The sequence below is a fragment of the Colias philodice genome, chromosome 29 (genome assembly GCF_061535455.1).
Source record: "Colias philodice isolate Cphi_HAF_F1 chromosome 29, ilColPhil1 Martin Lab GWU primary, whole genome shotgun sequence".
NCBI classification, from domain to species: Eukaryota; Metazoa; Arthropoda; class Insecta; order Lepidoptera; family Pieridae; genus Colias; species Colias philodice.
In genome coordinates, this window is record NC_143114.1 from 148,400 (window position 1) to 175,550 (window position 27,151).

The 27,151-nt window shown below is 44.9% G+C and overlaps 8 protein-coding genes across 8 annotated transcripts; 1 reads left to right on the forward strand and 7 right to left on the reverse strand.

The window, feature by feature from the left end:
* Positions 1 to 317: 317 nt before the first annotated feature.
* On the reverse strand, positions 318 to 838 carry LOC149475594 (histone H2B). Its single transcript, XM_089712734.1, has one exon. It carries the CDS (start codon positions 815 to 817, stop codon positions 443 to 445), a length of 375 nt encoding a protein of 124 aa, XP_089568860.1. The 5' UTR covers positions 818 to 838; the 3' UTR covers positions 318 to 442.
* Positions 839 to 2,543: 1,705 nt separating this feature from the next.
* On the reverse strand, positions 2,544 to 3,139 carry LOC149475595 (histone H2A). The gene has a single exon (XM_089712597.1). It carries the CDS (start codon positions 3,104 to 3,106, stop codon positions 2,732 to 2,734), a length of 375 nt encoding a protein of 124 aa, XP_089568723.1. The 5' UTR covers positions 3,107 to 3,139; the 3' UTR covers positions 2,544 to 2,731.
* Positions 3,140 to 4,687: 1,548 nt separating this feature from the next.
* On the reverse strand, positions 4,688 to 5,628 carry LOC149475596 (uncharacterized). The gene has a single exon (XM_089713143.1). The coding sequence runs from the start codon at positions 5,543 to 5,545 to the stop codon at positions 4,715 to 4,717; it is 831 nt and encodes a 276-aa protein (XP_089569269.1). The 5' UTR covers positions 5,546 to 5,628; the 3' UTR covers positions 4,688 to 4,714.
* A 7,171-nt stretch (positions 5,629 to 12,799) lies between these two features.
* On the forward strand, positions 12,800 to 13,449 carry LOC149475597 (histone H4). Its single transcript, XM_089712703.1, has one exon. It carries the CDS (start codon positions 12,876 to 12,878, stop codon positions 13,185 to 13,187), a length of 312 nt encoding a protein of 103 aa, XP_089568829.1. The 5' UTR covers positions 12,800 to 12,875; the 3' UTR covers positions 13,188 to 13,449.
* A 297-nt stretch (positions 13,450 to 13,746) lies between these two features.
* Positions 13,747 to 14,503, reverse strand: LOC149475598 (histone H3). The gene has a single exon (XM_089712534.1). It carries the CDS (start codon positions 14,386 to 14,388, stop codon positions 13,978 to 13,980), a length of 411 nt encoding a protein of 136 aa, XP_089568660.1. The 5' UTR covers positions 14,389 to 14,503; the 3' UTR covers positions 13,747 to 13,977.
* A 3,410-nt stretch (positions 14,504 to 17,913) lies between these two features.
* Positions 17,914 to 18,434, reverse strand: LOC149475599 (histone H2B). The gene has a single exon (XM_089712733.1). The coding sequence runs from the start codon at positions 18,411 to 18,413 to the stop codon at positions 18,039 to 18,041; it is 375 nt and encodes a 124-aa protein (XP_089568859.1). The 5' UTR covers positions 18,414 to 18,434; the 3' UTR covers positions 17,914 to 18,038.
* A 4,728-nt stretch (positions 18,435 to 23,162) lies between these two features.
* On the reverse strand, positions 23,163 to 23,758 carry LOC149475600 (histone H2A). The gene has a single exon (XM_089712594.1). It carries the CDS (start codon positions 23,723 to 23,725, stop codon positions 23,351 to 23,353), a length of 375 nt encoding a protein of 124 aa, XP_089568720.1. The 5' UTR covers positions 23,726 to 23,758; the 3' UTR covers positions 23,163 to 23,350.
* A 1,548-nt stretch (positions 23,759 to 25,306) lies between these two features.
* Positions 25,307 to 26,247, reverse strand: LOC149475601 (uncharacterized). The gene has a single exon (XM_089713142.1). It carries the CDS (start codon positions 26,162 to 26,164, stop codon positions 25,334 to 25,336), a length of 831 nt encoding a protein of 276 aa, XP_089569268.1. The 5' UTR covers positions 26,165 to 26,247; the 3' UTR covers positions 25,307 to 25,333.
* Between the last annotated feature and the right edge of the window lie 904 nt (positions 26,248 to 27,151).

Genomic DNA, 27,151 nt, shown 5'->3' on the forward strand with positions numbered 1-27,151 from the left:
CAAAACTACTGGACCGATTTTGATGAAATTTGGCACAGACAATCTTTAGACGCTGAGAAAGAACATACATAGGCTACTTTTTATTATTGCGAAATAATATGTACCACGGGCGAAGCCCTAGTTTGTAAATAAAATAAAATAAATCATACCCACAAAATATGACCAACGTTAATAATTATTGTTGAACGTATAATTCGAAATTCGAATTTCAAAATTACTTACAAATTTAGGTTTTTTTTTTTCTCACTGCTGTTGTTCGTGTTGGAGAAACGTATTTTTGGCGTGTACACACACACACAATTCATTCATGAAATATATTGTGGCCCTGAAAAGGGCCGTTGTTGTTTTGATAGTATATAATAATAATAAACACAAAACGCGAGCGAGCGGGCGTTCGATAAGTCGAACACGCCACGCCGTTGTCCCGACGACCGCTCACCGCTCACTTGGAGCTCGTGTACTTGGTGACAGCCTTTGTGCCCTCGCTGACCGCGTGCTTGGCGAGCTCGCCGGGCAGCAGCAGCCGCACGGAGGTTTGCACCTCTCGCGACGTGATGGTCGACCGCTTGTTGTAGTGAGCGAGCCGGGACGCCTCCGCGGCGATGCGCTCGAAAATGTCGTTCACGAACGAGTTCATGATGGACATGGCCTTCGAGGAGATACCGGTGTCGGGGTGGACCTGCTTGAGCACCTTGTAAATGTAAATGGCGTAGCTCTCCTTCCTCTTGTGCTTCTTCTTTTTCTTGTCAGACTTCGAGATGTTCTTCTGCGCTTTGCCGGACTTCTTGGCGGCCTTTCCACTCGTTTTTGGCGGCATGTTGCTTGTTGTAGTATAAGTTCAATCAATAGAAACTGTATAAAATTTTTCGGTTCAAAAACCGGTCTAGATCGCGCCACACGGCGTTACGGCCGTCGGTTAGTAATGCGAGCTAGCACTTTTGGTTATCGGCCAATACCGTGGAGCGTAAGCGTCCCCTCCACACAGTGGGCGGTGAACATGCGGTGAATCATTTAGATGTTTACATTTGGCATTTTATTTATTTTTTTAAATCACATAAGGCTGAGGTAAAATAACAGTACAGACTACAGTCGAATTGGGAATCACCAAGGAGGATTTTATTTAATATCTTAACTTAATTAAAGATATGAAACCTTATTTGTGTTAAACTTTTCTTTTTTTTTTTAAATTGACACCAATAAATCAAACTGACGATGTCTGTCAAAATAATTATAATATTGATTCAAAGATAGTACATGAAATCGCATCGCGTTGTTATATTAATAATTAATATAATAAAATGGTTGTGAGTGAAAAAAATTATGTAACATGTATAAAAATATCGAGCTTAATCATGATGGTATATAATTTATTATTAATTTGTTTTTAGGATAACCACAAAAATGTGCATGCATGTGCACACACAAATTAAGCATCGTCTTTATTTCTGGAAAGCATAATATGGAAACATAAAAACATAATATACAGTCGTCTCCAAAACCGAGAAAATTGAAAGGCAGGCAGCATTGAAAGGTATGGTAATTTTCCATCAATTGTTTGTTGTTATCCATACTAATATTATAAATGCGAAAGTAACTCTGTCTGTATGTCTGTTACTCAATCACGCCTTAACTACTGAACCAATTTGCATGAAATTTGGTATACTTAGAGATATTTTGATACCCGAGAAAGGACATAAGATTAGAAGGTTTTATCCCGGAAATCCTACGGGAACGGGTTTTTCTTTAAATAAAATATCAAAATCAAATAAAATGATAAATAAATAAATCTATAGTATCCAAACAATAGCAAGTACCTATTTATTAAAAATTTTACTTGATTTAACATTTATTTAAATTTCCAGCTTACACAATACGAAGTATGAAAACAGTTGCTCGCCTCGCCAAACAGTTTCAATATTCCAAGTTTCCCGCTTGACGAAAACGATTAACGAACGAACATTATCTATAATTAATATTATAAAGCTGAAGAGTTTGTTTGTTTGTTTATTTGAACACGCTAATCTCAGGAACTACTAATCGAATTTCAGAAATTCTTTCGGTGTTAGATAGCCCATTTATCGAGGAAGGCTATTATAGGCTATATATAATCACGCTAAGACCAATAGGAGCGGAGCAATGCGGGTGAAACCGCGGGGCACAGCTAGTTATTATATATATTACAAACAAACATAAAATGGAACGGATTTTGATGCGTTCAACAAGAAGGTTTATTATAAACTAAACATCTATAATAATTATGTATAATTCTTATCTATATCCTAATATTATAAAGCTGAAGAGTTTGTTTGTTTGAACGCGCTAATCTCAGGAACTACTGATCAAATACAAAAATGCCATTATAAATTAAATTAAAAATACTCAAATGAATGTTACTTTTTTTTCATCGGGGTACCTACACGTCTTGTACACCTGGGTAGCGTTAATGAAATTCTAATATGGATACGGTTCTAGGGTTAAAGGCTATATTATAATATAATATTAAATGCGGGCGAAACACATAGATTAATATTATTCATGTTCTGGTACGTGTCAAATGGTAAACGATCACTGAAGAGATGAGAGTTTAGGCTGCTAGAAACTCTATCTATCGTTGTTGTCAAGACATATATTGCGGCCCTGAAAAGGGCCTTTTGAACAATTCATAATATTATGATGAACATACATAAAAATATGTAATTGTAGCGTTATTGGTAAATGCAATGCAATCCAATTAGGCCTTCTTCTCCGTCTTCTTGGGCAGCAGCACAGCCTGAATGTTAGGCAATACACCGCCCTGTGCTATGGTCACGCCGGAGAGGAGCTTGTTCAGCTCTTCGTCGTTACGTATGGCCAATTGCAGATGTCTCGGAATAATTCTAGTCTTCTTGTTGTCGCGCGCCGCGTTGCCGGCCAACTCGAGAACTTCAGCCGCCAGGTACTCCATCACGGCCGCCAGGTAGACCGGGGCACCGGCGCCCACGCGCTCAGCGTAATTGCCCTTCCTGAGCAATCTGTGAATACGGCCGACGGGGAACTGCAGACCGGCACGGTTGGAACGTGACTTTGCCTTCCCCTTCACTTTACCGCCTTTACCGCGTCCAGACATTATTTACCGTTTTCTTTGATAATATTATAATAAACGAAAAACTGATACGTACAACGATACGCGCCGATCACTAAAGTATGTTTTTTTTTTAAGACACCATCTGATTTAATATATAACGGCTACGCGTCCTAGTGATTGCGGTGGGCATGACGCCGTGAAATGCGAGCGAACACAAACGACGAGCGATGCGCAGTGAACACGACCGTGTCAAATAATAATAATTTATATTGTTATGTACATATTTTATTTATATTTTTATTTAAGCGAGGCTTCATCTCTTAACATACATGCAAAATGATATTTTTTTTTTTTTGATTCAGTGTACAGCATCCCCAAATATTATTATCTTCTTCTTCTTCTTTCTTCTTCTTCTTCTTATATATAAAAATGAATCGCAACATGTGTTGGTAAGCGCATAACTCGAGAACGGCTGAACCGATTTCGATAATTCTTTTTTTTTTATTATATTCCTTGAAGTACGAGGATGGTTCTTACGTAGAGAAAACGTAAACATGTACCACGGGCGAAGCCGGGGCGGACCGCTAGTTACTCATAATAATAATGATTAGTACGTACGTCACAATCTATGACGATGTCGAAAAGACAGTTTGTATCTGTACCGTGGTTGATTGTTTTTAAAGTAACTTGTCAGGTGACAGAAACAGACTGTGTTGTCTAGACAACCATCAATAATAATTAATAATTATTCATAGCAGTAGGTATGTATAGATTTTAGAGAGTAGGTATTTAGTAAGTTTCGGTAAAATGTACTATCGGGAGTCGGGCGTCGGGCGGGCGGTCGGTCGGGCGGCGTGCGCTGGTGTGGGGCGGGCGGGCGGTGTCTGTGCTGTGTCTGTGTCTGTGTCTGTGTCTGTGTCTGTGTCTGTCTGTGTGGTAGCGTGTTGCAGTGTGCGATGAATAGTTACATAATATTTTATTTTGCAAGTTGAAGGTAAAAAGTAACGTGTGTGTTTACCGTACGTATTACGTAGGTATATTTTGATGTTTTTTTATTTATTCCTTATTTCATTGCGCGTCGACGGAGCCCCGCTTCGCGGGGCTCCTATTTCTGTGTAGTTTTTTTTTAAGAAACCTAACCTAACCTAACCTAACCTAACCTAAACCTAAACCTAAACCTAAACCTAAACCTAAACCTAAACCTAAACCTAAACCTAAACCTAACCTAACGTAAAGCTGTAGATTAGTTAGTAGTAGATTTGATTTTCTTGTTGTTATTATATTGTGCATGCATGTTGCTAGTTGCTACTATAATATATTATGATGTTACATAACTATTATGTAATTTGTAAAATTGTAATAATTGTAGTTTTATTGTGTAGGTACCTACAAGTTGCTTGTTCGTCCTCGCAAATTGGAAGGAAACGTTAACGTTCGTAGTGAGTGCGCATTCGAAAATATATGTTAGCCCTGAGAAGGGCTTTTTGGCGATAGATAATATATAATATGTATCTATTTTGCTGAGACTTGTGCCCGATGCACTCGCCGTCGCCGCTGCACTGCATAACCAGTTCCAACCTTAACCTTCGTCGAAGTCGAATTAGGTTGCGCTTGCGCTTGCGATTGATCGATTGCACGCACACCACACGTTCACTTCTTGGACGCGGCCGAGGCTTTCTTGGCGGTGGCCGCTTTGGATTTTGGCGTTGCCGCTTTCTTCGGTTTCGGTGCCTTCGGCTTCTTCGTCGGCGGTTTGGCACTCCTCTTAGCCTTCGGCGCGGCGGCCGACGCTGCTGCGGCGGGTTTTGCGGCCGCCTTGCCCGCAGCCGGCGCCTTCTTGGCGGCCGCGGCGGGCTTCTTTCTGCCTGCAGCTACTTTCTTGTCTTTCACCGCTGACGCTTTCGACTTGGACGGCGAGGACGACGAGTCTGCGGCCGCTGCTGCGGCGGCGGCTGCCGCCGCCTTCTTGGACCTGCTGCCTGCGTTGACGGCCGTCTTTTTGGCGGCCGCTTGCGCCTTGCCACCGCCGCCAGATTTGCGCACCTTGACGGCCGCCGCCGCTCCGGAGCCCTTGCCGGCGGCTCCGCTCGACGGAGAGGTCTTCTTCTTGGCCGCGGAGGACTTTGACTCCAGTTTGAACGAGCCAGATGCGCCCTTGCCCTTCGTCTGAACGAGCGTGCCGGATTCGACGGCGCCCTTGAGATATCTCCTAATGAACGGCGCCAGTTTATCCGCGTCCACCTTGTACGTGGCCGATATGTACTTCTTGATCGCCTGCAGGGAAGAGCCGCTACGCTCTTTGAGATCGCTGATAGCAGTGTTCACCATTTCCGACGTCTTCGGGTGCGCCAATCTTGCTTTGGCCGCTTTCTTGGCTCCTCCCGACGCCGCTGCTGCTGCTGCTGCTGATGCTTTGGGCGCTTTCTTCGCGGGCGTCGACGCTGGCGCCGGAGTTTCAGTTTCGACTGCGGTGTCTGCCATTTTTGTTAATTAAAATTCAACTTTACGTCGACAATAGTATGTAATAATAATTAGTATATATAAGTAGTACTTAGTAGGTTTCACTGTATTCGACGTACGGTGTCGCTAGTGTAGGAATCGACTGGACGGTTTACCTCACGGGGAACCGTGCAATCGAGATACGTTTTCTCGCGGTCGCGCTTGAAACTTTTCACTAACATGCCTCCGTTCGAACGTATATTTTACGTGAAATTAACGTTTAAAAGTATACGTTTCACATGTTTCTCGTCCCTTTTGAGATCGGCCCTCGTAGTGTGCAAGCCCGCGCGACGCTCGAGGAGCGCATCGATAGCGATGGACGTTTAAATTTTGCCAAGGGCTATCCGCGTGCGCGGTGTCAACTTTAAAATTATCATTTCACCTGTAATTAAACCGATTGTCGTTTCGAAAAAGGCTCTCTCAATACACTGATATACAGACGTTAAGGTGAAACTATTCGTAATCGCCATATAATATGTTTGCGACGGTTTTTAGGGGGATGAATGTGACCTGTTGTAGAACAGCATAACGCAAACGACGACCGCGCGGCCGGCTACACACACAGTTCGGCGATCGGTCGAATATGTTTAACGTCCTTTAAATACAAAAATAATAACAATACGAATGTGCCACAATAACGAAATGACAATATTATAAATAAATGTCACATATTTGTCACAATATTATATTCACAGTCACAGGTACTAACAGCTAGTAGGTACATAGTACGCACACCACACCGCAACGCCCGCACGTTTTAATATTGTCAAAATATTATATAGGCCGCGCGAGAACGAGACTACGATTCACAATTGCGTATTTATTATAATATTATTATTGTGTTAACTTAATATCGTCGCATAATAACGCATAATAAGCAATACCTAAATAATAGACAGAGGAGTAGTAACAATATTATGACGAATCGATAATAACACGAATGTAGGTAGTTAATTAATAGTTTATTATTTACCTAATCATTAAGTTACTTATATATAATATCATCATCATCAACTGCAATTACGATTAATTCAATAGCGACAATGACGTATCCATGTTTTGATGAATTATTATTGTCGTACCGTTGTAGATTCCTTAAATCTTCGTAATGCACCTGAGCGCAGTAAACATCGATTAAAGTGAAGCATTCGATTCTAGATGTCAGATTTCGATTTTTAGAGTAACGTCTCTGGTATTTATTATGTTTAGAATGGTTTATCAGTAAAATGAAATCTTAAAAAAAAAAAAATACTTTTATCGGTCATTATTATTATAATTAATATTATGTAGTCGTAATTGAAAAAAGTTAAGCAAATGTGCAGTTCTAACAAAACGAAATATCTTGTTATTCTATGTCGTCGTTACTAGGTTACGTTGTTGAATTTTGTTGAACTGTCAAATGTTGCCTATTTTAAAATGGCTCTACTATACTTAATAACTACGAGGGATCTATATTTATAGATAGAGAGTTGGTTAATAATAATTACTTATTTAATTTGCTGTGTCGATTTTTATTTTTTTTTTTCAACAGGATAAAACCTATCCTATGTGTTAATCCAAGTTCATTGTAATCAGTTCAGTAATATTTGCGTGAAATAGTAACATTTATAATATTAGAAGGATAATGATAACAACACAAGTAAGTTAATTAAGTAATGACGATCTATTATATACATTTCAAAAAATTTCAAGCTACTTATTTATATAATAATTCACAAAAATTACATTAATATGAAATTTGACACATGCCATACCTACCCTGTTAATGTCTAGTGTAAATGTGATAGTATTTTTATTTTTTATTCCTCCGTATGTATGACGTCATCATCACATTTATCGTTATTTTTTTTTTTATTTAATTTCTCTTAAAATATGCGATTAAAAAATGAAATGTTGTCAATTGTTGTGATTGAGTTATTATTATTATTATTCAAAGATTATTAACGCAGTCCCTCGATATGCACGATATATCTATCCGTCTCCGTCGCGCGTCGAGGGCGAGCCGAGCGAAACGCGTGTATAATGTGTGTGTATAAAAGTCCGACATGAAATGGCGCGGAGCGCAGGATTCGCCGAGCGATCGTTGAGAGCACACGGGTCCACAAGCACACAAGAAGAGTTACGGAGATTTTGCTGAGCAAAATTCACATCAAGTAACCGCCGTGGAGTAAGAGGCTTTCATATTTGATTCCGGAGGGAAGGTTTATTCTCGCCTCCTCACTTTTCCCGGCCTCCCACAAGCGGGTCTCACCGGGGAACGTGAGGAGGAGGGGCTGTAGATCCCCCTCCTGGGACCGTGTGGTCGCTCCTTACTCTGCCAACAGAGTTTTCTCCATATCAAAGGCCCTTTTCAGGGCCAAACCACATATCAACAGTTAAGAATTTATGAAATTCGTATCGTTGAAATGGAGCCGCGCAATCGCGACCCAAGACTGGCGAGGACTAGCCAAGCGCCACCTAGCGGGCAAACAACGAACCCGCGGGTTTACCGACAGGAGAGCCGCGGCACCGAAGCGCCACCTAGCGTTCATGTTACCGATACTGAGATGCAGGTTGACCGAACGGAGAGCCGCATAGATACCAAAACCTCGGTTTACCGAGCGGAAAGCCACAGAGGCACTGAAACCGCGGTTGACCGAGCGGAGAGCCACTCAACAAAGAGCGATTCTATGGAGGACGATGGAAGCTCCGACGAAGAGGAACCAGAGCCCCCCAAGATTCCGCAGGCTACTTCGGCGAAAAACACCGGCGAAACCCTATCCCCACGCGCCCGCTTAGAGAAGGACATGATCCTCACAAGCCGCCTCTTTGAGCTGGGAGCCCTCTCAGAAGAGATGCACGCCGCGATGGCCGCCTGCCTCAGCGAGCGTAAAAAGCAAATTCAGAAGATGATGGCGCAGCCGATACCTGAAGAGGAGAAGGCTGTGATCGAAGAGGCGAGGAGCACCCCCCTCCCTCCCATGGATACCCCCTTGCGGCGCCCCCGCTCCGCAAGCGACGAACATGAAGCGGAAAACGCGAGACCTAGGAAAAGACTCAACCCAGAGGTGCGGACATACGCGACGGCCGCGAGATCCCCCCCACCCCCCGCGGGAGACCAGCCGCTGCCGACAACACAGGGCGTCACCACGGCTGCCACCACAAAGAAGGACAAATACCCACCAATAGTAGTGGACGAACTACCGAATTGGGCATCCCATTTCAAGGAACTAAAGAAACTACTAGGAAGGAACCCCAGCGCCCGCCCTTACGGGAAAGGCATAAGATTCATGCCCGAAGACGGAGATGAATTTAGATGCATTCAGAATTACTTGGGCGGGTTGAGCGACATAGCGTGGCACGCTTACACGCCACCGCAGGAACGGAGCCTGAAGGTCGCAATACGCGGCCTTCCCAGTCAGACGACTCCGGAGGAGATCATGGATGCATTTAGTGAACTGGGACACAAGGCGGAATATGCACGCCATATAAGGGCAAGGAAGGGCCGGCCCGGCTGCATATTCTTCGCAATAATAAAGCGAGAAGCTGACACCACCCCGGCTATATACAGCATCAACGAAATGCTGTGTATGCCGGGGATCAAAATAGAAGCCTGGCGAGCAAAGAAGGGGCCGGCGCAATGCCACCGGTGCCAAAAGTTTCGCCACTCCTCGCACAATTGCCACCGACCAATCAAGTGCGTAAGATGCGGGGAGGCGCACGCGGCGAAAGAGTGCAGCCGCCCTAAAGACATTCCGGCGACATGCGCAAACTGCGGAGGGCCGCACCCGGCCAACAATGCCTCCTGCCCTGTGTTCAAGCGGGAGGCAAGGAACAAGAAGGCCGGTCCCACGGCCACAACGAGACCGCCGAAGGGGAAACCCGAGGACCCCCCCGCCCCGACGTCCGTGGAACCCGTCCCACTGGGCGAACAGACGGGCGCTTCACTAATGGCCGTGGCCAACATGCCTAAACTAGCGGCAGCGGCCCCCAAAAAGAAGAAAAAGAAGCCGAAGAAAAACAAGACAGAAGAGATGCCAACCACAAAGGAGCCAGCCGCCCAAGTAACCGAACAAACGGCTACAACAACAAAGGACGTGCAAGTAGTGGAGCTTCTAAAGAGGAAAACCGCACGCCAGACACGCCAGGACACCCCCCAGCGCAAGGAAGAGGTGGCCGTGCTGGTCAAGATCATGATCGACGTACTGAACGCCGTACTCAATGACGAGAGCCCCGTGACGGCGGTCGTCCAAGGACTTTCCAAAATTTTGGAACTCCACAATGGATAACCTGAAAATTCTCTACTGGAACGCTCGAGGCCTGCGGCAGAAGGCCGCTCTGCTGAAGCAGGTCCTACAAGAGTACAAAATTCACATCGCCTTGATCTCCGAGACCCACTTATCAACCAAGGAAAAACTGAGAGTCCCAGGATACCATGTGTATAGGGAGGACAAAACGAACCAAGCTGGGAGCGCGTACCGTGGGATTGCTGTCCTAGTCAAGAGGGCAGTGATCCACAGACCACTGGCTCCCTATACACAGCTGGAAGCCATGGATGCCCTGGGGATTGAGATTGATATCCGGGGCACACAAACAAGAATTCTTAGCATCTACCGGCCGGGAGGAAACGCTATCTCCAGAAGCGACATTGAAACAATCCTCTCTCCTCCGCAAGATATCGCCACTCTGGCCATGGGCGATTGGAACGCCCAAAACCTAGAATGGGGCGGACCGAACACGAACTCTGCTGGCACGCGACTCCGAGCCGCCCTGGATCATGTTGACGCCATTGTCCACAGCCCGGGTGTACCAACACACTACCCGGACACGCACACCCACATGCCAAGCACTATAGACTTTGCAGTCACCCGGGCCTTTGATGGGAGGCTCACGCAGGAGGTCCTGGAGGACAATATGGGGTCGGACCATCACCCAGTCGTAGTAACCGTCTCAACGCCCCCGACAACCATCCCGCCAGTCCCCAGAAGGGGGAAAACTAATTGGGAAGCATTCAAGGAGAAAACTGCTAATATCACTACAGGACCGATCGAATGTAGGGAGGACGTCGACATGTACGCCAGAGATATCACCCGGAACATTCAGGAGGCCCTGTTCAGCTCTACGAAAAAACTGACTCCCCGTGGCTGTCCACCACTGCCTAGACACCTGGAAACTAAGCTCAAGGAGAAGCGTCGATTGCGGAAGGAATGGCAAAGATCCAGGTGTCCGACTCTTCGCAGTAAACTAAATCGTCTCGACGAGGAAGTCAAAGAGCTGCTGAATAACCAAAGAACCATTGAATGGGAGGAAGCCATAGATGCAGCACTGGGAAGCGACGAAACCCTACACAGGCTCTGCAAGGGGCTCACGAAAGACACCACTCCCGACCTACCGCTGAGGACGGAAAGCGGTTTAGTATACGATGCCAACCATAGAGCAGAGTTACTGGCCGACCACCTGGCCAGCACATTCAAGCCACTCCCATCCGTTGACGCAGCGCACACTGGAATGGTGGAAAAAGCGCTATACGATGTATTCGCCGGGCCGCGCCTACAGGAGAATATAAAGGCGGTGTCTCCCAGAGAGGTACAAAAGGCGATACGTGAACTACAACCCAAGAAAGCGCCTGGCAATGACGCCATCACCAACATGGCCCTTAAAAACCTACATAGGCGAGCGGTAGCGGCACTCAGCCGCGTGTTCAATGGATGTCTGAGGTTGGGACATGTCCCCTGCAACTGGAAAACGGCCACAGTGGTTATGCTGCCGAAGCCAGGGAAGGATAACACCAAACCGGACGGATACAGGCCGATCTCGCTGCTGCCCTCCATGTCCAAGGTGCTTGAACGATTGATACTAAGACGTTTCACACCACATTTCACCCCGAGAGACGAGCAATTTGGATTCCGGGCAGAACACAGCACAACACTGCAACTGTCCAGAGTCGTACATTCCTTAGCAGCGGCCTCAAATAAAAAGGAAGCGGCAGTTGCAGTGTTCTTGGACATGGAGAAGGCCTTTGACAAGGTGTGGCACGAGGGCCTTCTGTACAAGCTGAGCCAATTGGATTGCCCACAGTATATCCTCGGCTTTATGCGGAGTTTCTTGGAGGACCGGGCCTTTCAGGTCCGCATAGGGGGTGCCTCCTCCAGTACCAGGAGGATTGAAGCCGGAGTCCCACAAGGCAGCTGCTTGTCACCACACTTGTACGCCGTGTATACGGACGATATCCCGAACAGGGCGGACTCCCAATTGTCCCTGTTCGCGGACGACACGGCGTACATAGCAACATCGCTCAACCGGAATCATGCCGCTATCAAAATGCAGAAAATGCTTGATCAGCTGCCGGAGTGGCTGGACAAGTGGAGGCTCCGGGTCAATCCGAGGAAGACGCAGGCAATCTGTATGGGCTGTGCGCCGAACCCGGCGAACCTGGAAGTACTGCGAACCAAGATTCCGTGGTCAAATAAAGTCACGTATCTGGGGGTGGAGATAGACAGGCGCCTAGCCTTTAACCATCAAGCCCTGAAAGCCGCTCGCCAGGCACAAGTCGCGGCTGTGCGACTGAGACCGATCTTCACATCCAGCTTGCCTACCAGACTGAAGCTGAGACTATATAATACCTATGTAAAACCCAAGATCTTGTACGCTGCTCCAGTCTGGTACGGCTACATCTCAGAAGCCAATAAAAAGAAAATAAAGACGGCTCAGTCGCGCACTCTGCGGGTTATTGTCGACGCCCCCAGATACGTCCGCAATTCCACTATCGAGAGGGACTTGGGAGTGGAGCCTCTCGAAAAGATTATCAAAGAACAAGCAAAGAAGATCTTCGCAAAAACCGATAGATCAAATTACGAACACCTCCGAAACATTGCACCTTGGAGAGCTAGCGCGATTGACGCGAAGCCCTACCCGCGCGACTTGGCCCGGGACGAGGGGGACGCGTCGCCACCGCGCATGGTCGCTGATCCGCACTCGCTGGGCCTCCCTTAAGGGTCTCACCCGGTGGGGCGGATCGCCCGGTTAGCGGAAACGCGGACCCCGAGTCGCCGTGGGCAGGTTGCCTGGGTGGGGAGACTGCGTTGAGCACTACCAAAACCAACGCGCATGCGGCAAATAAACAAACAACAACCCCATAGTGGGGTTATCCCAGGGACCCTCCCGTAGTGGCGGGAGGCGAGAGACACCAGAGTTGGGGGGCCTAGCCCCGGTACTCTTTCCCCTCACCAGTGATGGTGGGAGCGAAGACCCCGAAGGCGCGGAGCGCACAAGCTTTCGGGCACGCAGCGAGTAAGCAAGTAAACGAGTAGAATAACGCAAGACAGTCGGCGATATGACAGGCCGCGGTAAAGGAGGCAAGGGGCTCGGAAAAGGTGGCGCTAAGCGGCACAGGAAGGTGCTCCGTGACAACATCCAGGGTATCACGAAGCCCGCGATCCGTCGTCTCGCTCGCAGGGGTGGCGTCAAGCGTATATCCGGTTTGATATACGAAGAGACGCGCGGCGTTCTCAAGGTATTCCTTGAGAACGTGATCCGTGACGCCGTCACTTACACCGAGCACGCAAAGAGGAAGACCGTCACCGCAATGGACGTCGTGTACGCGCTGAAACGTCAGGGACGTACCCTCTACGGATTCGGCGGTTAATTAATTGTGTTACTTCAAAGATCGTCCGTCCGTTCGTACGTACGTCAATAATTATTCCATGCAATCGATTCGGCGTTTTAATAATTATTATTCTTGGTACGAATAAAGATGGGCGTACGACCACCACGGCGATGATTTTGAAACAAACAAATTAACAACAAAAAGGCCCTTTTCAGGGCCGCATACGATTCATTAATTCCACAATATTATATATTATTGTATTATGGATATGTTTCCCCACGCGCGCAAAACTACAACACTCACTATCATTTCACTTGTACTCTATTATCTCTCTATTATTATGTGTGCTAAATTTCATTGTAATCGGTTCAACACATAGGTACATACATACATACGTCCATCCATCAACAACTTTTGCATTTATAATATTAAATAAAACTATTTCATTAGAAGAATTTAAAGTTAATGGCTACTGAATGATTACATTACTAAAATCTAAAATTCATCAGGTAGGTAAGTTTTCTGTTTATAATAGTAATATAATAATATTAATACATTTTATCATTCTCATAACAATATTATCATTATATTATTAGATATTTCGTTGTATGTTTCCGTTACTGCACAGTGGAAAACGTTTATAGTTAGGTTAGGTACCTACTATTAAAATGAATCACGTGCGGCCCTGAAAAGGGCCTTTTTTTTTAACATTCGATGTCCGATGACGTGTCCTCTGTGCTATGTCATGTTATGTTATGTTATTTCATATTGAAACCACACACCACACGACACGACACGAGACACGAACAATGCAAACAACAAACGGATCTTAGGCGCGTTCACCACGGATACGGCGGGCCAATTGAATGTCCTTTGGCATAATGGTCACTCTCTTAGCGTGTATAGCGCACAGATTGGTGTCTTCAAATAGACCTACGAGGTACGCTTCGCTCGCCTCCTGCAGGGCCATGACGGCCGAGCTCTGGAAGCGGAGGTCGGTCTTGAAGTCCTGCGCTATCTCACGGACGAGACGTTGGAACGGCAACTTGCGGATCAGTAGCTCAGTGCTCTTCTGGTAGCGACGAATCTCACGCAGAGCAACCGTGCCGGGCCTGTAGCGATGGGGCTTCTTCACGCCACCGGTTGCGGGCGCACTCTTGCGGGCCGCTTTGGTGGCGAGCTGCTTCCTCGGCGCCTTTCCACCGGTGGACTTGCGAGCGGTCTGCTTTGTGCGAGCCATTGTGACCGGGGGGCTTGTTCGAAATTCGAATTCACTATATTTATTATAGAGAAATAAAACAACAAATACGACCGCACGGAGAAGTGGTTGCGCTTCGAATGAATACGAAAACGCGTACGACGCCGTTTTTATAAACACATTAGGTACACTCGTCTCCGTTTCGTTATTCATCGTAGTCGAGTGCGAGAGAGACATCGATAAGTAACCGTTCGCGCGGTGTGTATGTCGAGAAAAGAGAGATAAAATAATAATAATCAAAGTTTTGTGTTGGATTTGCACGATTCCTGATGCAAAATTAACTACTCGAACTCGAAAACAAAAAAAAAAAAAGAAAAACGATCTTCAATGTGCAATGTGCAATCTGCACTGTCATAATATTGTCAATGTCATACACAGCCCATGTCATAATATTGTTATGTTCGTCATTATGGTATGGTCGTACTGGATCTATTCATTAAATTTACATGTACGGTCTTATCCAAAATGGATGGAAATTATTCTACTTTTTTATTTTACTTCATACATACTCTACATAGGTGCAAAGTTTCATAAAAATGCGTTCAAAAATAAAATATGTCTTGGTTATTGCTTGATTACAAGATTAAAGAATTATTATTTTCTACTTTTTAGTGGTAAGTATCTAACTTGAAAGCGTGTTTTTTAGTTTTTCAAACTATATTTATTTTACTTCATACTCTACATAGGTATTTTCGTATACCAAAACAAAACAGCACTAAAAAAAAAAATACCAACAAATACATAATACGTTCATAATATACCTAACTAGAAATTCGCCGCGGCCTCGTTCGGTTGCAAATTTTATGAACATTTAAAAATTATATCTATTAAAATAAACCGCATCAAAATCCGTTGCGCCGTTTTTGAGATCTCGAGTAATCTTCAAGTTGATTATTCCATAAGAAAGGAAAATTTCTATAAGATAGGAGAATTATCATAAGTCCGGAAAATTTCTATACGCCAGGAAAATTTCTATAAGTCAGGAACATTTATATAAGCCAGGAAAATTTCTATACGTCAGGAAAAATTTCTATAAGGTGGAAAAGGATAGGTTAGGTTAGGTTAGGTTAGGTTAGGTTAGGTTAGGAGAGGTTAGGTTAGGAGAGGTTAGGTTAGGTTAGGTTAGGTTAGGTTACGTTAGGTTACGTTACGTTAGGTTACGTTACGTTAGGTTAGGTTAGGTTAGGTTAGGTTACGTTAGGTTACGTTAGGTTAGGTTAGGTTAGGTTACGTTAGGTTACGTTAGGTTACGTTAGGTTACGTTAGGTTACGTTAGGTTACGTTAGGTTACGTTAGGTTACGTTAGGTTAGGTTAGGTTAGGTTAGGTTACGTTAGGTTACGTTAGGTTACGTTAGGTTACGTTACGTTAGGTTAGGTTAGGTTACGTTAGGTTACGTTAGGTTAGGTTACGTTAGGTTACGTTAGGTTACGTTAGGTTACGTTAGGTTACGTTAGGTTAGGTTAGGTTAGGTTAGGTTAGGTTAGGTTAGGTTACGTTAGGTTACGTTAGGTTAGGTTAGGTTAGGTTAGGTTAGGTTAGGTTACGTTACGTTAGGTTACGTTAGGTTACGTTAGGTTAGGTTAGGTTAGGTTAGGTTAGGTTAGGTTGGGTTAGGTTAGGTTAGGAAAAATTTTCTCAGTCCGGAAAATTTCCATACGCCAGGAAAATTTCTATACGTCCGGAAAAATACTACTGAACCGATTACAATGAAATTTAGCACACATATAGAAGGTAACTTGGATTAACACATAGGGTAGGTTTTATCCCGGAAATCCCGCGGGAACGGGAACTATGCGGGTTTTCCTTTGAAAACGCGGGCGAAGCCGCGGGCGGAAATCTAGTACAAAATATTAATTTACCAAAACTATTGCAAAACACAAAACTATATAAATATAACAGAAAATCGGTTTGAATGTCTGTCCGTGTGTGCTATATTCCCTATATAAATTTGTATAATTAAAACTAGAGAACCGATTTTGATGCGGTTTATTTCAATAGATAGGCTGCATCTCGAGGAAGCTTTTAGTATATATAATTTGTTACGTTCTGAACAATGCAGGCACAGCCGCGGGCGATAACTAATCAATCTACCATTTATTTGTTAAACAGTTATTAAAAAAAAAAAATAACTTCAAATTAACTGTACAAGTTTAATTATTTCTCCATTTAATAATTAATATTAATTTTTTGTTGTATATCAATTAAATTTACGTTTTGACATAAGGCTGAGGTAAAATAACAGTACAGACTACAGTCGAATTGGGAATCATCAAGGAGGATTTTATTTAATATCTTAACTTAATTAAAGATATGAAACCTTATTTGTGTTAAACTTTTTTATTTTTTTAAATTGACACCAATAAATCAAACTGACGATGTCTGTCAAAATAAATATAATATTGATTCAAAGATAGTACATGAAATCGCATTGCGTTGTTATATTAATATATAAGTAATAAAATGGTTGTGAGTGAAAAAAAATTATGTAACATGTATAAAAATATCGAGCCAAATCATGATGGTATATAATTTATTATGAATTTGTTTTTAGGATAACCGCAAAAATGTGCATGCATGTGCACACACAAATTAAGCATCGTCTTTATTTCTGGAAAGCATAATATGGAAACATAAAAACATAATATACAGTCGTCTCCAAAACCGAGAAAATTGAAAGGCAGGCAGCATTGAAAGGTATGGTAATTTTCCATCAATTGTTTGTTGTTATTATTATATATATTATATTACAAACAAACATAAAATGAAACGGAACGGATTTTGATGCGTTCAACAAGAAGGTTTATTATAAACTAAACATCTATAATAATTATGTATAATTTTTATCTATATCCTAATATTATAATAAGGAATATACTTGATAAGAAAGAATTATCGAAATCGGTTCAGCCGTTCACACGTGATGCCGTGACAACGCGAAACGGGTCTCATTTTTATATTGTACGTACCTACCTACCTACCTACCTACCTACCTATATAGATTTTTAGATTATATTTTATTCTTCTGTATAATCTAAACCAATTAAAGTTAAACTCCTACGAAACGGCTCGATCGATTCTCATGAAATGTTGTGTGCATATCGGGTTGGTAGATCTGACAATCATAATATTGTATCTACACTAATATTATAAAGAGGAAAACTTTGTTTGTTAATGAATAGGCTCATCATCAAAACTACTGGACCGATTTTGATGAAATTTGGCACAGACAATCTTTAGACGCTGAGAAAGAACATACATAGGCTACTTTTTATTATTGCGAAATAATATGTACCACGGGCGAAGCCCTAGTTTGTAAATAAAATAAAATAAATCATACCCACAAAATATGACCAACGTTAATAATTATTGTTGAACGTATAATTCGAAATTCGAATTTCAAAATTACTTACAAATTTAGGTTTTTTTTTTTCTCACTGCTGTTGTTCGTGTTGGAGAAACGTATTTTTGGCGTGTACACACACACACAATTCATTCATGAAATATATTGTGGCCCTGAAAAGGGCCGTTGTTGTTTTGATAGTATATAATAATAATAAACACAAAACGCGAGCGAGCGGGCGTTCGATAAGTCGAACACGCCACGCCGTTGTCCCGACGACCGCTCACCGCTCACTTGGAGCTCGTGTACTTGGTGACAGCCTTTGTGCCCTCGCTGACCGCGTGCTTGGCGAGCTCGCCGGGCAGCAGCAGCCGCACGGAGGTTTGCACCTCTCGCGACGTGATGGTCGACCGCTTGTTGTAGTGAGCGAGCCGGGACGCCTCCGCGGCGATGCGCTCGAAAATGTCGTTCACGAACGAGTTCATGATGGACATGGCCTTCGAGGAGATACCGGTGTCGGGGTGGACCTGCTTGAGCACCTTGTAAATGTAAATGGCGTAGCTCTCCTTCCTCTTGTGCTTCTTCTTTTTCTTGTCAGACTTCGAGATGTTCTTCTGCGCTTTGCCGGACTTCTTGGCGGCCTTTCCACTCGTTTTTGGCGGCATGTTGCTTGTTGTAGTATAAGTTCAATCAATAGAAACTGTATAAAATTTTGCTGACTAGGATCTTCGCACACGCAGCCTCCGCGAGGAGGCTGCGTGGGGAACATTGTTCGGGGCGGGAAGCCCCCTGCAATGGGTATATAACGCCGCCCGTCAACACGGGCGGGAATTTGGGGGGGCGTGAAAAGCCCTTATTTTTTGGAATTTGATTCCGCGTCGCACGAATCAATCGACCTCTTTCTTTTACGAGCCCGGCCATGAGTTGTGTCATGACCGGGGACGGAGGGGGACTGGGGCGAGGCGACACGAGTGGGCGGGGTAGGAGGCGCCAATTGCGCGTGGGAGTATAGGTGGGGGAGTGGGCTGGGTACTTGTGTACCGACAGACGGGATTTGTATTGGTGTAGGCGTAGGGGTAGTGGGCGGCGCGGCTGGGCGCGCCGGGGCAGTAGAGTACGGGACTTGCGGGGGCGGGGGAGTGATGGAGTGCACTATAAGTGCATGCAGGAAGGTATGGAGGGATGGTGCGTTATGCACCGGAGTGTGAGGGAGCGCACGGAGTGCGTGGGCGGAAGGTGGCGCTGGAGGCGCGGGTGTATGTAACGGAGCCGTCATTGCAGCTAGCAATTCCGGAGGATAGGAGGGCGTTGTATACGCCGCGGGAGGGGGGGGTGATAACAAGTCGCGCGGAAAAGGACGGCGCGACTCGGGAGGGGCGCGCATCGGTGCAATCTCTCGGAGATGGGAGTGAGAGGATGCATCCGCGCGCGCAAACATATTCTGGGATAGGCGTAGGATGAAATCGTCAAGTGTTTCCACACCGAGATCGCTGCGTATCCGCTCGTTCCTCACGCACCACGGCGCGCCAGCGATAGTGCGTAATGCGAGTGACTGCCGCGCGCGCATTTTGCGGCGCAGGCTTTCACCCACAAAAGCATACCAGGCGGGCGCGGCGTACGTAAGGAGCGGCCTTAGGTAAATCTTATACAGACTTACCTTTATACGCAGCGGGAGTTCGGATGACAACACCGGACGAAGTATTGCGTGGGCGGATTTACACTTATTGATTACCTGCTTCACGTGGCTGTTAAAGCGAAGCCGGCGATCAATAGTGATGCCCAGGTAGGTGACAGTGCTGGACCAAGGGATTTGCTCACCAGCCAGAGTGAGATGGGTGGAGGGGGTCCAACCGCCGAATATAATCGCCTGCGTCTTTCTAGCGTTCGCGGTAATCCGCCAGCGCTCAAAATACGCAGGCAATTCGTCCAACCAACGCTGCGCCTTTATCACCGCATTCGATGTCCACATCGATGCGGCGACAAAGGCTACATCGTCGGCGTACAATGCGACGATTTGGTTGGAGGGTTGCGCGGGGGAGGGGAAATCGTCTGTGTAGGCAGAGTATAGCGCGGGCGATAAACAGCTGCCCTGCGGGACACCCGCCTGCACAGCGTGGTCTTGTGAAATGGCGGGGGACACGGATACGTGAAAGGAACGATTCGTGAGGAAGGAGTGCAATATCCTCACGAGCCGTGCGGGGCACTGGGTGGCGGTAAGGATCTTATATATAAGACCCTCATGCCAGACGCGGTCGAAAGCCTTTTCGATGTCCAACAGTACTGCAACCGCTCTCTCATTCTTGTTCAAAGCGGAGCTAAGGTGGTGCAATACTCTTGTCACCTGAAGGGTGGTACTATGTGCCTCGCGAAAGCCGAATTGCTCAGCGCGAGGCGACACGTACGGGCGCAGCATCGGCAACAGCAATGACTCGAATACTTTGGAGACTGTGCTCAACAGAGTAATGGGTCGATAGCTGCTCGGTAAGGAAGCATTCTTTCCTGGTTTGGGGATCATTATTACGCGTCCGGTCTTCCACACTGAAGGGAAATGACCGGAGCGTAATATACCGTTAAACAGCCGCGACAGAGCCGCGACTGTTTTACGGGGGAGGTGGCGCAGGGATTCATTCGTCACGCCGTCCGCGCCGGGCGCTTTGCGCAACTTTGTACGCGAAATCGCACGGCGGACGGCGGACGGGGACGTGAAGAATGCTTCCTCAGCGAGTGGCATCGGTGAATTTAGAAAACTCGTTAGGTATTCGTTCACTGCCGTTGCGTGGGCGGCGTTCGACGGCGTCAGGGGGTTCGGCTGAAAAACTTGTGCCAGGTGTTCGGCAAACAAGTCAGCGCGACCCTGAGGGCTATATACATAAGTACCTGCGGAGTCGGTGAGTGGGCGCGCGGGGGCGGTTGAGGATTTGAACCTGCGACAGAGTCGATGAAGCGACGGCCAGTCCTCGGCGGCCTGTTCGAGCGACCGGTGCCAGCCCTCGCTTTTGTGCTCCTCAAGCGCCTTGCTAACCTGTTCTCGCAAACGAACAAGTTGCCGCTTGAGGGTCGGGCAGCGAGTTCGCTGCCATTGCCGTCGCAGAGCTCGCTTCCTCTGGATAAGGTTTTTGAGGTAACCAGGAAGAGGGGGGAGACGGGAGGTGGACGGTTTGTGTGTCGTGGCTCGGACGAGGGCGGTTTGTAGTGTATCTTGCAAATCATTCGCAAACATCTCCACATCCGCGGCGCTTGTAACCGCGCGTGCGGGGGTGGAGCGCTCAAGCGTGCTTGCGAATAACTTCCAATTTACACATCGGAGGGAGCGGGATGGGGCGATTGCCGGACTGTCTGCAGCGAACTCGGCCAATACCGGCAGATGGTCTGAGTCGAGTTCGTCCACAATGACAGTTTGCGTTATCGACTGGCGGACCACATTGTGGATCGAAAAGTCGATAATATCCGCGCGGTGGGAGTCATTATCGGGATAGTGAGTGGGTTCAGGAGGGCCCTCTATCACGATATTGTTATAATCAATAAGGTTATAGAGGGCGTTGCCGTTGTGGCAGTTGAAGCGAGACAGCCAGTGCGTATGCTTGCTATTCCAGTCACCCGCAGCGAACGTCGGCACGTCCGAGGCGAAAAGTCGTTTCACCTCGTTCGTGTCGACACTCCCCGCAGGCGGTCTGTATATAGCATACATACGTATTCTGCCACATGGAAGTTCCGCTTCAACGCCAAGATAAAATTTTTCGGTTCAAAAACCGGTCTAGATCGCGCCACACGGCGTTACGGCCGTCGGTTAGTAATGCGAGCTAGCACTTTTGGTTATCGGCCAATACCGTGGAGCGTAAGCGTCCCCTCCACACAGTGGGCGGTGAACATGCGGTGAATCATTTAGATGTTTACATTTGGCATTTTATTTATTTTTTTAAATCACATAAGGCTGAGGTAAAATAACAGTACAGACTACAGTCGAATTGGGAATCACCAAGGAGGATTTTATTTAATATCTTAACTTAATTAAAGATATGAAACCTTATTTGTGTTAAACTTTTCTTTTTTTTTTTAAATTGACACCAATAAATCAAACTGACGATGTCTGTCAAAATAATTATAATATTGATTCAAAGATAGTACATGAAATCGCATCGCGTTGTTATATTAATAATTAATATAATAAAATGGTTGTGAGTGAAAAAAATTATGTAACATGTATAAAAATATCGAGCTTAATCATGATGGTATATAATTTATTATTAATTTGTTTTTAGGATAACCACAAAAATGTGCATGCATGTGCACACACAAATTAAGCATCGTCTTTATTTCTGGAAAGCATAATATGGAAACATAAAAACATAATATACAGTCGTCTCCAAAACCGAGAAAATTGAAAGGCAGGCAGCATTGAAAGGTATGGTAATTTTCCATCAATTGTTTGTTGTTATCCATACTAATATTATAAATGCGAAAGTAACTCTGTCTGTATGTCTGTTACTCAATCACGCCTTAACTACTGAACCAATTTGCATGAAATTTGGTATACTTAGAGATATTTTGATACCCGAGAAAGGACATAAGATTAGAAGGTTTTATCCCGGAAATCCTACGGGAACGGGTTTTTCTTTAAATAAAATATCAAAATCAAATAAAATGATAAATAAATAAATCTATAGTATCCAAACAATAGCAAGTACCTATTTATTAAAAATTTTACTTGATTTAACATTTATTTAAATTTCCAGCTTACACAATACGAAGTATGAAAACAGTTGCTCGCCTCGCCAAACAGTTTCAATATTCCAAGTTTCCCGCTTGACGAAAACGATTAACGAACGAACATTATCTATAATTAATATTATAAAGCTGAAGAGTTTGTTTGTTTGTTTATTTGAACACGCTAATCTCAGGAACTACTAATCGAATTTCAGAAATTCTTTCGGTGTTAGATAGCCCATTTATCGAGGAAGGCTATTATAGGCTATATATAATCACGCTAAGACCAATAGGAGCGGAGCAATGCGGGTGAAACCGCGGGGCACAGCTAGTTATTATATATATTACAAACAAACATAAAATGGAACGGATTTTGATGCGTTCAACAAGAAGGTTTATTATAAACTAAACATCTATAATAATTATGTATAATTCTTATCTATATCCTAATATTATAAAGCTGAAGAGTTTGTTTGTTTGAACGCGCTAATCTCAGGAACTACTGATCAAATACAAAAATGCCATTATAAATTAAATTAAAAATACTCAAATGAATGTTACTTTTTTTTCATCGGGGTACCTACACGTCTTGTACACCTGGGTAGCGTTAATGAAATTCTAATATGGATACGGTTCTAGGGTTAAAGGCTATATTATAATATAATATTAAATGCGGGCGAAACACATAGATTAATATTATTCATGTTCTGGTACGTGTCAAATGGTAAACGATCACTGAAGAGATGAGAGTTTAGGCTGCTAGAAACTCTATCTATCGTTGTTGTCAAGACATATATTGCGGCCCTGAAAAGGGCCTTTTGAACAATTCATAATATTATGATGAACATACATAAAAATATGTAATTGTAGCGTTATTGGTAAATGCAATGCAATCCAATTAGGCCTTCTTCTCCGTCTTCTTGGGCAGCAGCACAGCCTGAATGTTAGGCAATACACCGCCCTGTGCTATGGTCACGCCGGAGAGGAGCTTGTTCAGCTCTTCGTCGTTACGTATGGCCAATTGCAGATGTCTCGGAATAATTCTAGTCTTCTTGTTGTCGCGCGCCGCGTTGCCGGCCAACTCGAGAACTTCAGCCGCCAGGTACTCCATCACGGCCGCCAGGTAGACCGGGGCACCGGCGCCCACGCGCTCAGCGTAATTGCCCTTCCTGAGCAATCTGTGAATACGGCCGACGGGGAACTGCAGACCGGCACGGTTGGAACGTGACTTTGCCTTCCCCTTCACTTTACCGCCTTTACCGCGTCCAGACATTATTTACCGTTTTCTTTGATAATATTATAATAAACGAAAAACTGATACGTACAACGATACGCGCCGATCACTAAAGTATGTTTTTTTTTTAAGACACCATCTGATTTAATATATAACGGCTACGCGTCCTAGTGATTGCGGTGGGCATGACGCCGTGAAATGCGAGCGAACACAAACGACGAGCGATGCGCAGTGAACACGACCGTGTCAAATAATAATAATTTATATTGTTATGTACATATTTTATTTATATTTTTATTTAAGCGAGGCTTCATCTCTTAACATACATGCAAAATGATATTTTTTTTTTTTTGATTCAGTGTACAGCATCCCCAAATATTATTATCTTCTTCTTCTTCTTTCTTCTTCTTCTTCTTATATATAAAAATGAATCGCAACATGTGTTGGTAAGCGCATAACTCGAGAACGGCTGAACCGATTTCGATAATTCTTTTTTTTTTATTATATTCCTTGAAGTACGAGGATGGTTCTTACGTAGAGAAAACGTAAACATGTACCACGGGCGAAGCCGGGGCGGACCGCTAGTTACTCATAATAATAATGATTAGTACGTACGTCACAATCTATGACGATGTCGAAAAGACAGTTTGTATCTGTACCGTGGTTGATTGTTTTTAAAGTAACTTGTCAGGTGACAGAAACAGACTGTGTTGTCTAGACAACCATCAATAATAATTAATAATTATTCATAGCAGTAGGTATGTATAGATTTTAGAGAGTAGGTATTTAGTAAGTTTCGGTAAAATGTACTATCGGGAGTCGGGCGTCGGGCGGGCGGTCGGTCGGGCGGCGTGCGCTGGTGTGGGGCGGGCGGGCGGTGTCTGTGCTGTGTCTGTGTCTGTGTCTGTGTCTGTGTCTGTGTCTGTCTGTGTGGTAGCGTGTTGCAGTGTGCGATGAATAGTTACATAATATTTTATTTTGCAAGTTGAAGGTAAAAAGTAACGTGTGTGTTTACCGTACGTATTACGTAGGTATATTTTGATGTTTTTTTATTTATTCCTTATTTCATTGCGCGTCGACGGAGCCCCGCTTCGCGGGGCTCCTATTTCTGTGTAGTTTTTTTTTAAGAAACCTAACCTAACCTAACCTAACCTAACCTAAACCTAAACCTAAACCTAAACCTAAACCTAAACCTAAACCTAAACCTAAACCTAAACCTAACCTAACGTAAAGCTGTAGATTAGTTAGTAGTAGATTTGATTTTCTTGTTGTTATTATATTGTGCATGCATGTTGCTAGTTGCTACTATAATATATTATGATGTTACATAACTATTATGTAATTTGTAAAATTGTAATAATTGTAGTTTTATTGTGTAGGTACCTACAAGTTGCTTGTTCGTCCTCGCAAATTGGAAGGAAACGTTAACGTTCGTAGTGAGTGCGCATTCGAAAATATATGTTAGCCCTGAGAAGGGCTTTTTGGCGATAGATAATATATAATATGTATCTATTTTGCTGAGACTTGTGCCCGATGCACTCGCCGTCGCCGCTGCACTGCATAACCAGTTCCAACCTTAACCTTCGTCGAAGTCGAATTAGGTTGCGCTTGCGCTTGCGATTGATCGATTGCACGCACACCACACGTTCACTTCTTGGACGCGGCCGAGGCTTTCTTGGCGGTGGCCGCTTTGGATTTTGGCGTTGCCGCTTTCTTCGGTTTCGGTGCCTTCGGCTTCTTCGTCGGCGGTTTGGCACTCCTCTTAGCCTTCGGCGCGGCGGCCGACGCTGCTGCGGCGGGTTTTGCGGCCGCCTTGCCCGCAGCCGGCGCCTTCTTGGCGGCCGCGGCGGGCTTCTTTCTGCCTGCAGCTACTTTCTTGTCTTTCACCGCTGACGCTTTCGACTTGGACGGCGAGGACGACGAGTCTGCGGCCGCTGCTGCGGCGGCGGCTGCCGCCGCCTTCTTGGACCTGCTGCCTGCGTTGACGGCCGTCTTTTTGGCGGCCGCTTGCGCCTTGCCACCGCCGCCAGATTTGCGCACCTTGACGGCCGCCGCCGCTCCGGAGCCCTTGCCGGCGGCTCCGCTCGACGGAGAGGTCTTCTTCTTGGCCGCGGAGGACTTTGACTCCAGTTTGAACGAGCCAGATGCGCCCTTGCCCTTCGTCTGAACGAGCGTGCCGGATTCGACGGCGCCCTTGAGATATCTCCTAATGAACGGCGCCAGTTTATCCGCGTCCACCTTGTACGTGGCCGATATGTACTTCTTGATCGCCTGCAGGGAAGAGCCGCTACGCTCTTTGAGATCGCTGATAGCAGTGTTCACCATTTCCGACGTCTTCGGGTGCGCCAATCTTGCTTTGGCCGCTTTCTTGGCTCCTCCCGACGCCGCTGCTGCTGCTGCTGCTGATGCTTTGGGCGCTTTCTTCGCGGGCGTCGACGCTGGCGCCGGAGTTTCAGTTTCGACTGCGGTGTCTGCCATTTTTGTTAATTAAAATTCAACTTTACGTCGACAATAGTATGTAATAATAATTAGTATATATAAGTAGTACTTAGTAGGTTTCACTGTATTCGACGTACGGTGTCGCTAGTGTAGGAATCGACTGGACGGTTTACCTCACGGGGAACCGTGCAATCGAGATACGTTTTCTCGCGGTCGCGCTTGAAACTTTTCACTAACATGCCTCCGTTCGAACGTATATTTTACGTGAAATTAACGTTTAAAAGTATACGTTTCACATGTTTCTCGTCCCTTTTGAGATCGGCCCTCGTAGTGTGCAAGCCCGCGCGACGCTCGAGGAGCGCATCGATAGCGATGGACGTTTAAATTTTGCCAAGGGCTATCCGCGTGCGCGGTGTCAACTTTAAAATTATCATTTCACCTGTAATTAAACCGATTGTCGTTTCGAAAAAGGCTCTCTCAATACACTGATATACAGACGTTAAGGTGAAACTATTCGTAATCGCCATATAATATGTTTGCGACGGTTTTTAGGGGGATGAATGTGACCTGTTGTAGAACAGCATAACGCAAACGACGACCGCGCGGCCGGCTACACACACAGTTCGGCGATCGGTCGAATATGTTTAACGTCCTTTAAATACAAAAATAATAACAATACGAATGTGCCACAATAACGAAATGACAATATTATAAATAAATGTCACATATTTGTCACAATATTATATTCACAGTCACAGGTACTAACAGCTAGTAGGTACATAGTACGCACACCACACCGCAACGCCCGCACGTTTTAATATTGTCAAAATATTATATAGGCCGCGCGAGAACGAGACTACGATTCACAATTGCGTATTTATTATAATATTATTATTGTGTTAACTTAATATCGTCGCATAATAACGCATAATAAGCAATACCTAAATAATAGACAGAGGAGTAGTAACAATATTATGACGAATCGATAATAACACGAATGTAGGTAGTTAATTAATAGTTTATTAT

Coding starts and splice junctions, on each gene's coding strand:
- LOC149475601 (XM_089713142.1), bottom strand. CDS start 26,164: ATGGCAGACACCGCAGTCGAAACTGAAACTCCGGCGCCAGCGTCGACG.
- LOC149475597 (XM_089712703.1), top strand. CDS start 12,876: ATGACAGGCCGCGGTAAAGGAGGCAAGGGGCTCGGAAAAGGTGGCGCT.
- LOC149475600 (XM_089712594.1), bottom strand. CDS start 23,725: ATGTCTGGACGCGGTAAAGGCGGTAAAGTGAAGGGGAAGGCAAAGTCA.
- LOC149475594 (XM_089712734.1), bottom strand. CDS start 817: ATGCCGCCAAAAACGAGTGGAAAGGCCGCCAAGAAGTCCGGCAAAGCG.
- LOC149475598 (XM_089712534.1), bottom strand. CDS start 14,388: ATGGCTCGCACAAAGCAGACCGCTCGCAAGTCCACCGGTGGAAAGGCG.
- LOC149475596 (XM_089713143.1), bottom strand. CDS start 5,545: ATGGCAGACACCGCAGTCGAAACTGAAACTCCGGCGCCAGCGTCGACG.
- LOC149475599 (XM_089712733.1), bottom strand. CDS start 18,413: ATGCCGCCAAAAACGAGTGGAAAGGCCGCCAAGAAGTCCGGCAAAGCG.
- LOC149475595 (XM_089712597.1), bottom strand. CDS start 3,106: ATGTCTGGACGCGGTAAAGGCGGTAAAGTGAAGGGGAAGGCAAAGTCA.